The following is a 10,616-nucleotide window of genomic DNA, read 5'->3' on the forward strand; positions in this document are numbered from 1 at the left end:
AGCAGCAGAGAGGGAGGGGAGCAAAAAACAAGCTGTGAAACCGAACTGAAAACCACACAGCGATGCAAAGAGTAGATGGGGGCAGGCCACAATACTGCATGGCCTGCGGGGAGTCTCTAGTACCTCTCCCAAAGCTGCAACAGCAGTGTGATTTCCTTTAAAAAGCCACAGCCAGACTGAATTGCTTGGGAAAGTTTTAGTTAGGTGTCTATCATATCAACAGGTTTGTTCAACAGGTTCTTTTCAAAACAGAAATATACCTGAAAAAGGGGAACTCCAACTAGAAAAATAGGGCAATTAGCACCAGTGCTGTTGCAGCCATGATATAAAGCAGGATATGAAACAGATTTAATAGGACAAGCCTCTTTTATTAGATCAGTTTGTACAGCAGGAATAAACACACAGGTTTTGAGCACCACAAATCTTTTCTCAAGTCCATATAAACTCCTTTTCCACCCAGAACAAGGCTTTGAGAGCTCAGAAGCTCGCCTGTTTCTTCCAAATTTACCAGTTACTCTATCAAAATATAGTACCTCTCCCTACAAACCCTGCCTTGAGCACGTTTGGTGCATCACTAATTTGCTTAGCAGCTATTTTAAAAACGTGTTTTAAAAATATAAATGTTGTATCTAAAATACTTCTCTGCCATCATACTTTATGTTCAAACCTTCCTTGCTGCACTCTCTCTGTTAAGTCCACCAATTATTGAACCTTACACGGCAGAATAACACCAAGGATGGGGTTTGATCTATTCTCATTTTTCTTAGTCAAGAGTTTGATATCAAACAGTTACAGTTCATGCCACTTTCAAAACAGGATTGGCAATGGTGCGTTCAACAAGTTGCTCTGACAGAAGAAGAAAAGTGGAAGTTGACGCTTCTTGCTGATCTTAGTGGAATGCTTTGATTTAGCAGTTCAACATGCAGAAAGAGATGGAGAAGAAGAATAGCAACAAAAAGAATTGCAGGAGTTTTCATTTCTCAGCTAGATGAGAAAAATGGCAAAACCAAAATGGCTTGAGACTGATCTACACCACCAAAAGAATCAGCTTTCTTTAAAAAAAGAAAAAAAAGCAGATTCCTTGAAAGATTTAGTTCAATCAAACCTGAAACGCTTCTTTCAAATTTTTAACAGTAATATAGAATTATGTAGGTAAATTCGATCTAAAAGAATTTTAAAAAGAAGGAGCAAAATATTGCAAATCTTGCTTTGAGTGTCACTTCTGTAAATGCAAGGTAACGTTTCTGATAAGAGTGGAGTTGCCTATTTTTGCATTGCATTAACTGTGGTTGTTACATATCTGAGGGTTTAACTGTATATTGCCAAGGTTTAGATGAACCTTTACGGGAAAGCAGCCTGTATGACAACGCAGTCTACACTGGCAGCACAGCTACCAGACGCTCCCCTGCAGTGGCCTGGCTAGAGTGTTGAATGAATTATCTTTCAACTTCCAGCACCGCCACACGTCCCTGATTTGACAGACATCCTTCTGGAGATAGGATGAAAAGAGAATCAGGGCAGCAATTAGCAGCCAAAGGCAATGGCCGTGAGCAGTCTAGGAACACAAAAGATCTCCTTCTTTCCGTTTTCTGTAAATTAATTTCCCACCCTTTAAAACAAGTGTTGGTTTTGATGATTTTGGAGGTCAGAAACCTCTTCTGAAAGACAAGCTGGTGAACGCTCCATTTTGACATTTTCTGAAGGAAAGTACCTTCTTCAATCCGAAACTCTGCCCATCTCTAATTGTCACTATCCTGAGTTTGAAAATGGCTGTAATGAGAGCAACCAGCAACCGTGTAACTCAGCCACCCTTTTTTTTCCCATCCTGACGCAGCGGGTACTCACTCTGCGGAAATCTGGGTGGATTGTCATTGACATCAGAGAGGGTGATGTTGACTGTGGTTGTTCCAGCTAATCCTCCCAGCTGTCCACCCATATCCTTGGCCTGGATAATCACTTCGTAATATTCTTTTGCTTCTCGGTCCATGTTCATTAGAGCTGTTCTAATTAAGCCTGAAATTGAGGGGGGAAAGGGGTTTTGGGAACAAAAGAAATGGCAGTTAAAGAGTACACAAACAAGGCGGGGTGCTCTTCCTCCTGCATCGTACTCCCTATGTCAAGAATGAGACCAGACTCTGCATTCAGTCTCACCTTTCCTGTCAGAGTAAAACTCACCCAAATTAAATCTAGGTTAACAGAAGGTGTGAATTTTAAAGAAGCCCGGTTAAAATGCATCCGCCGTGGGGCAGGCTGTCTGTTCAAAATTAAAGTGTTGCCTTCCAAGGGAGCTGGAAAAATATTTTGGGAACAGACTGTGTTACGCTGAATTAAGGCCCTGATCAGGATAACCATGTCTGCACAAAAGGTGGAAGTGATGTGATTAGTTAAAAGGTACATCAAGACGAGTTTTCCAGAGTGTCCCTACGCACACAGTCCTGGAGGCAACCTGACCTAAGCCCTTCGGAACCACGCTGGGGGCTACGACAGCAGAATTTGGGGAGACAACCTCGGGTTCGGGCAGGTTGCTCCCGCACCGGGGAGGGGCGGCGGGAGGCGGGGGACGGTCACCCTGCTCCCCCCACGCTGCAGAGCCCTCCCTCTCCTTCGGGGTGACACTACTGCGAGAGGACGTGAGGTGGCAGCAACGCTTCTCTTATGGAGGCTGCGAGCAGCCGGCCCCTCTCGCCGCCGGGGCTGCCGCGCTGCTGGGCGCTCCTGCCGGCTCCCGCAGCCCCCGGCCTCCTGCCTGCGGCACTGGCCTCGCCTCACCCGAGCTTGCCGGGTGTCTGCCTCAGGGTTTGGGTGCTCCTCTTTCTTTTTCCTTGGGCGTCGGGTCTGCCCGTGAACGCACTCCTTTCCTTTTCACCCGGCTGCCCCCACTGAATCCTGCCCTTCCCCATGTCCGTCTGCCAGGACGGAGGCGCGTAGGCCTACGTTTCAGAGCTGTCAAACCTCCGGTCCTCCCAGCGTGACCCATTCCTCACGCCTTCGGCACCTCCTTGCCCACAGCGTGCCGGCAGCTTGCTCCTTTGCAACGCGCCTGCCTGGCACGACTGCTCAACAGGCTGCTCGGCCGCACCGGGGTCCCCGAGCAGGAGAGGAGCAGTGGCTGGTGATGCAGCCCAGGGGATGTACTGACAGGGGACACTTTCTAGGGCGCTAACGGCCCTTGCTAGACATGGGCTGTGGCACATTTGGGGTGCCCTCCTGTGTGGGGGCAAATGTGTGTCAGCCCCAGGCACTATCGCAGTCGCATGGCTCAACATGCAGTACTTGCACAGCAGGACACTATTAACTTGAGTGATCTGCATTTAGTCTTTATTTTTAGCAGAAAGACAATGTATGGGTTTAATAAAAAAGCAGTAAAAAGATATTGCATTGGCAATTATCACTGTATGTAGAAGGGAAGAAATAGTGACCGGTACTGAGCAATTCACAGTGCGCTATTTTAATCTTGCTACATGGAGTCCTTAAGAGTCTCGTCCTGCAAAGCTGAGTGACTCCCGTGAAGTGCTGTAGCTCCTCAACGCTCATGGATATAAATAAGAGATGAAAATGCTTAGCATTTTGGGAAGTATTTTCTCTATATACAAATACTTTGTAGGGAATTTCCACTCTTGACTTGTCCTTGCTACAGAACAAGCTAGATGTAAAAAAAAGACATCAGTGCCTAAAAGCCAGGCTCTGCCATGCCTATGTTTGGGGCCTCTGGTCTCTAGAGGAGGGCCAGTCCAGGACACCAGGACTCCGAGCCAGGTCGGGGTTCATGCTCCTCCAAATGGGACCCAGAGGAGCACCCATGCTGAGCAGGGAGCCTCTGATGCTGCTGCACACAACTGGTCAGCAAGGAAATGCTGAGGATGGTGATGAATCTTAAACTGTTCCTTAGGGCTATGGGAAAGGCTCCGATCCTCAGATCTTCCAAAATAAAAGTGCTGGTACCATTTCTTCCACCAAACTGAGTGAGGTTCACTGTCTTAAAAAAAGTAGTAAAGGGCAGAGGTAATGTCCTTTCATTTCTATAACAGCCAGATGGTTTCTTGGGAAGTGGGAGACTCAGGGGCATTTGCCTACTCCACCTGAGGGGACTTAAATCCACATTTTTTACCTTCTAGGGGAATATGATCATGGACAGGCTGTAAAAGTATTCTGGAAAAAGGGAGCAGGAGGAGGCTCTCAGGTTTCCTTTGAAGTTGTACCTTCACATATACATTCGTTCAACACCTGTGAGGCCAGTGACAGAACAGGAACAGCAGCATGCTTCTGGAACCAAGAGGTTGTGTCAGGAGGTGAAGGATAAGGACCCCAAATGCTTCTAGCAGAGGAGTGTACTGAAATTAAAGCACCACTACTGGGTGCTTTAGTCACTACCCATCAATATAAAGAAGCTAGTGATCGTTTTTGCTCTAGCTCTGTTTCAGAAGAATGTGAGAGCTGCAATCGCATTTTGTGGGTTACCAAATCCTGTGGGTGGGTTTGCACCGGCGAAGCCAGTTAGAGTCCTGTGACTGTGATGGGGAAACAGTTTCTGGCTCACAACTGTGATTAGCTTAAATGGGTGCCCTGTTGCCCACTTGTAAAGGCTGAGCCAGCTCTGGACATGCCCAGAGATGCAGATCTAAGTGACTGGGAAATTAGTAAGTGGAGAAAAAGACCTTTTCTGGGTTAAATACCTATCAAGTACATGGTTTTGGACTTAAGGGCCTATCTTCTGTCTAAGTTGCACTCTAGCGGTTACATTTGTACTGGATCTGACCCTGAATATTGCTGCTTTGCTTTCTTAGAAAACATTCAGTAGCTAGCAAATCTATGATTATGCCCTTATTTGTCTGTGGTTGATAACCTGATTACAAAATGAACGTTACTGTTTTATTTATATTGTAAAGAGCTGAGAAAATAACATGTCACATACAAGTTTGTCTTTGGCTAGAGCACCCACTCCCTAAACTGCTAACTTTCAGAAGCGGATTATGCAGTGTTTTTTTCTATTTTGTCCCCTAGGGCTCAGCAGTGACTATCGTCTCATGAGTTTCTGACCTTAGCCCTACAGATGCCCTTTAGAAACTGTCAAAACCTGTCAGATTCCTCTTTTGGATATAAACCTTGGATATACACAGAAAAAGAGAGAGAGAAAGCAAGCAAAACAGAGAGGGTGTCCTATAGATAAATTTAAGGTTATTAACAGGAACACCCTTAGGTAAAACTACTCCAGATAACTGCATCCTTTAGCCTGCACTTTCCAGTCCTGGCTGGTTCATAGATTGCTTTTTTCCCACTAAGCCTTGTTACCAACTAGATCTGCAGAAGGCATTGTTGCAATGATAGAAGCCAACAAGAATATTTAACAGCACCGAACCCACCCAGCTCCTGTGCTGCCGAATATGGTCATTCAGATGAAAATGTCACTGCAGAAAGCAGGTCCTTCTTCTGGAGCTCATTACCACAGCCTTGCTTTAACCCTCGCACAGTGCTGCTCTATCTTGGCTCCAAGCCATAGAAATATGTTTCTCTGACCGCAGTCATGATGCACTGCCTTTTCTTTCTGCTTGAAACTTTTTCTTTTGGTTTTCACGCTGCCTCATTCCCCGATGAAATAACATACCTGTCCGAGAGTCCACAGAGAAATATGGTTGTCCTTGGAGAATACTGTACACTACTCTTGCGCTGTTCCCATAGGTTGGGTCATCAGCATCTGTCGCTGTCACCTGGATAACAGAGGTGCCTGACAAAAAAACCCATCAGGTAAGACCTTGTGGGATAAAGAGCTGGCATGAAAAGTACACAGTTCAAAATAAATTGAAATGCCTAACAAGACCTTTCCCACACCGAACTTCTTCATTTCATGCTCATAGTGCTTGTACTTATGGCTCATACTTGTATCTCATTAGCACTAAAGGAATTAATAGGCATAAATTCATCATACGTCTATAAGAAGATATAAAAGAGCAAGTGCTCTATGGACCACAGTTACAGAATTGCTGATCTAACAGTACTTCGTTATGGTTTGCAGAGAGCTGGTAGTTATATATTGCTTGCTTCTTTTCCCCTTTTCTTGATTTTCAATGTTATTTAAAGGCAGCTCAAATAAGATCCATAGCTATTCTGACATAAATCACAAACTGCTGCAGTGGGCCCATGGATGCTGTAAGTTGACTAAGGGATGGAAATTGTACACAAATAGTGAGCGTGAGGGCATGTATCTCTGAGATAATCTCTCTGTGGGATTGCAGTTTACATTGCATGGCCTAGAGATTATACCCTGCTGAAGTGCCTTTTGGAACCCGCACAGTTGCATATATATTTCTTTTCTTCAATTGGTTTTCAAGGTCTGCTTCCTCTGAAGCTAATAATGGCTTGCAGGGGAGGTAATTTATCAAGAACAAGGAGAAGGTAAGGCATAACTGTTTGAAATATATGTGAGTTTTGACTCCTTAAAATGTCAGACAATGTGTTTATGAATGTATCTAGCCTTCTACATAATGTTTTGTGTTAGAAACAAATCCATTGTTACTAGATATGCACTGGAAAATAAATCCGAATTCAAGCTAGCCGTTACCATTAAGAAACATTATTTCTGAATGGCACTTTTGTATTTGATGCTTATCTCTAGCTTTATGTCAACATAATATTGAAGAATGAGAAGTTGAAGCATATCTGTAACTTCAGGACATGTGATTTATATGGTATTGTCTCTGTAATGACGTCACAGAGCCAAAAAGAAATAAGCATCTCCAAAAGAAAGAAAAAAGTTCAGAAAAACAGTATTTTATATGATTATTGCATTTGTTATATGGAAATGGTTTCTCCTGACTTGTGTAGATAGGAAGGCTGCTGTTTGTCTTCTGGCTGCATTGCAAGAACAGGACTGTCTTTGACACGATCCCACTCTCTAGAAGTGGAGAGCAAACGGTACCAGAACTTTGGGATCCACTGAACTGTGTTTAGCGCAGGCTTACACGGATTAGAAGGAGCAAAGCTGCTAATAATTGTTGTCATGTCTCCATGATTTCAAGGGCTCCTGGACAGCGTTTCAGCTCTCAGTAAGAACTGGAATAGGTTGCTAAAATTGTGTTATTTTCTGAATGGTAACGGATGTCTAATGGTCATTACTGTTGCTACAATCTGATGGCAGGGGAGAAGGGGCAGTACGTTACTGCAAATTGTCTGAGGATGGCATGTTCAAATTACAACTTTTTTCAGCTCTCCTGCTTCCCTTGGCATGTTTTCTTTCAGAGGGCCCAGCTGATGGTGGTGTAAAGCCTGCTATCCCTCTTCTGCGGCAGTCAGGCACCCCGGGGGAAGCTCTCCTGCCCTGCAGCTCCTGTGCAAGAGGCAAAAGCTGAGTCCAAGGAGTCAGGGAATTTATGTTTTAGTGACCATCCCCAATTTGCTTATAGGGGGAAGAGACTTCACAAAATCTGCCTTACCCACAGGTGACATTTCTGGAACAGAGGCTACGTATGGTCCATCCAGGAACTTGGGTTCATTGTCATTGATGTCTTGGATTTTGATGATGAACTCTGACTCCGGTTCCATCGGCCGGCCCGTTTGCCTGTCCAGAGCCTGCGCCCTCAGGGTGTACTGCGACCTTTCTTCCCGGTCCAGTCGCTGAATGGCATGAATGTCCCCTGTGGTATCATCAATTGTAAACACAATGCCAGCTCCCTCTCCCGAGAGGATGTATTTGATCGAACCATCGCCCCTGTCCATGTCAGAGTGGAGCTGCGGAAGGGAACAGGATTCAATTAGACCACGAGCTGGGCAAGCAGTTGCTGAGAAACACTAAGCATGTGAGCATCCTGAGCATTTTGGTCTCACTGTTGGGACTCACAAGCTGGTTTTAATGAACTTGTTTTGCTGAAAGAGACAAATACTCAGTACAGTCTGTATCACAGAGTTGCAATTAAAACCCCTCTCCTGTCTTCCCATTTCTGCGCCCACAGCTGTGCCAGAAGAAAAGGCAGAGACACCCAAACAGGAACAGCCTCTGTGCCTTTTTGAAATCTCACTCAACACAATAGCTATCTTTTGCCTGGTTGCAACGGCTGTTGAGAAGGACTCACTGCCAGGCTTGGGATAAGGTGAGGTCAGCAAAGCCACAGACTGTGCTTGCTCACACGGCTTAAGAGGAGTCAGATATTCTAGGGGTAGCATAATGTTGGGACGGATAAGGCAAATCTGTTTGGGCTCAAGGGGAAAGCAGGGTGGGAGAGCTACTCAGTAACTGTAGTGATTCAGAAATCTTTTTTTTTTTTTTTCATGAAAAATTTTAGCAATAAAAATTAGGCTGGATCCTTACATCTTCAGGAAAGAATTATTGTTGAGCAGTAGGAAAGGTAAGCAGTGAGGAACATTTGATTGTGTCCATGGCAGGCTACAGAGATGAGAAGCATCCCAGATTTTCTAGGGAATTAGCAAACAGATTTATTGCATGACTGCTAATTAGTTCTGAGCAGCCACAGATAGCTGTGAGCAATAAAAATTAGGCTGGATCCTTACATCTTCAGGAAAGAATTATTGTTGAGCAGTAGGAAAGGTAAGCAGTGAGGAACATTTGATTGTGTCCATGGCAGGCTACAGAGATGAGAAGCATCCCAGATTTTCTAGGGAATTAGCAAACAGATTTATTGCATGACTGCTAATTAGTTCTGAGCAGCCACAGATAGCTGTGAATGCAACAGAACAGAAGAAAAGTAAATGCAGTGCTAATTATCATCTAAAACAGAGACACAAATCATCCTGGGGACTACCATTCTGTTAAACACCTGGTTCCCATGAAATACTGGAATGACTATCAAAAGACAAACAAATCACTTAATTTCACTCACACTATGAAGATGCTTAACAGTATGCTCATACTTCCGTGCTTTTGAGGAATAGAGCATAAAGACCAATGCCCAGAGATGGTACTGGTTCAGCCCCAAAAGACAGGAAGGCAATAGACTTGAGGTGCAATAATCAAAATGGGATTTTCAAGAATGGCTCAGGTGTGAATATCATTTTCCAGTGTGATTATCATTTTGAGAGATGAATAAAGAATAGATAAATAATAAAAAAAAAGCGTGATCAAAGTGGGCTGGATTCAGTTAAGCACATTTTAAAATGTAGGTATGAGCTAATTATCTCAAGAAATGTGGTCAGAATTAAGTTGTGTTTAATGCTTTGGTGAGCTCAAAGGACATACGGGAATAATTGCAGAGGATGGGGCCAAACATAGGTAAATATTTGTACTGGAGAGAAAAATCTTGGAATAATAAACTGAATATATGAACACAGGATTGGTAGGATTTGAAGAAAGAATCAAAATAGAAATGGGTAATTTGTGTGGAAAAGCAGAAGTCAAACTTGATGCATTTGATTACAGGCTATTCTCTCAAGAAACAAAGAAGAAATCTCATCTCTGAGCTGTTTAAAAACACACTGAAACTATACAATAACTTATCACTAGGAAAAAGTTTTATAGGGATGTGGACAAATTGGCTTATCTGACCTAAACATTTCTAATGCCAGTGGACCAGCTCTTCAGCTGTTTTAGGGCACATGGTCCCTTCGATTTGGGAGCTGAAAGACCATTTCCCTCAGGGAAGGGTCTGGTTGGAAGATGCTCATTCTCTGGAGGTTGTTTTCCTTACTAGCCTCTCAGAGAGCAGCACATGACCTACACAAAATTTGGGCCTACTCCTGATTTTAGGGTAAGAGTGATTTCAGCTGAGGTGGGATCTATATGGTTTTCTATGGCACATCCCACCCCGCAGACAGGTCTGTATGTAGGTGGCCCATCGACTCTTAATGACTGCTGGGACAACGAGTGTTAATGGCAGGTATCCGTCTGCTGCAGCAGCACTGTAAAGTGGCTGGAAGAGCTAAAGGTGCAGATTGTGACAACCGCCGTGTCAGGTCATTGATATTTCATTTCATCGCTTTGCCACTGGTCTCTGCAGTGGCTGCTGCATCTGAGAGACATCAGTCCTTCGGAGGAATGCTGGCAGCTCTCAGGTGATGTATCAGCTAAATGGAGGAAGAACAAGCCCAGAAAAATTTGGCAGTGGCAAACAATTACATTTAGATGACTGCCATGTGTATAAATTCACATGCAGGTGCCAGGACTGCAAACTGGCGTATCCTCAGGAAACACCATCTTGTGATTAATTTAAAAAAAGACAGTGGTTATCATTATTTACCCTAAACACCCATAACTCAGAGATTCACTGTAGGAGCTAGTAAACAGGATGCTTCCAGGAGGACACTACTATAGCTTTTCGAGTTCATTCAGAACCACTAAGTTACATCTTGGGCATTTGTTTTAGTGCGTCAGTGCATCAGTGAGAGAATGCAGCTGCTGAGGCAGATACAGATGTTAGACCTGTTTGGGGAATTAGAGCTAGGCCTGATGGAAGAAAATGTGTTTTGGAACATCAACAAGTCCTCATTAAATAGGAAAAGGGAAAGAAAAGGAAAGAAGTCATCAAAGTCAAATTCAAAGTCAAAGAAAAGGCAAAGGAAAAAAAAAATATAAAAGAAAGAGGTAGAGGCAAAGAAAATTGAAAAAGAAAAAGAAAAGGAAAAAGCAAAATGAAAAAAGAAAAAGGAAAAGAAAAAGGAAAAGGAAAAGAAAA

At 43.8% G+C, this 10,616-nt stretch overlaps 1 protein-coding gene across 1 annotated transcript in view; it reads right to left on the reverse strand.

Annotated features, from left to right (window-relative positions):
• The window catches only part of CDH20 (cadherin 20), a 55,278-nt gene that overhangs the window by 23,390 nt on the left and 21,272 nt on the right, over positions 1-10,616 (reverse strand). The window contains exons 3-5 of the mRNA XM_009279212.1: positions 7,428-7,722; positions 5,603-5,722; positions 1,846-2,013 (exon numbers count right to left, since the gene is read on the reverse strand). Of these exons, the coding sequence (XP_009277487.1) occupies positions 1,846-2,013; positions 5,603-5,722; positions 7,428-7,722 (583 nt within the window). The remainder of the gene's footprint in view (positions 1-1,845; positions 2,014-5,602; positions 5,723-7,427; positions 7,723-10,616) is intronic.

This window comes from Aptenodytes forsteri, unplaced genomic scaffold, assembly GCF_000699145.1.
Source record: "Aptenodytes forsteri isolate BGI_AS27 unplaced genomic scaffold, ASM69914v1 Scaffold81, whole genome shotgun sequence".
Classification (NCBI taxonomy): Eukaryota; Metazoa; Chordata; class Aves; order Sphenisciformes; family Spheniscidae; genus Aptenodytes; species Aptenodytes forsteri.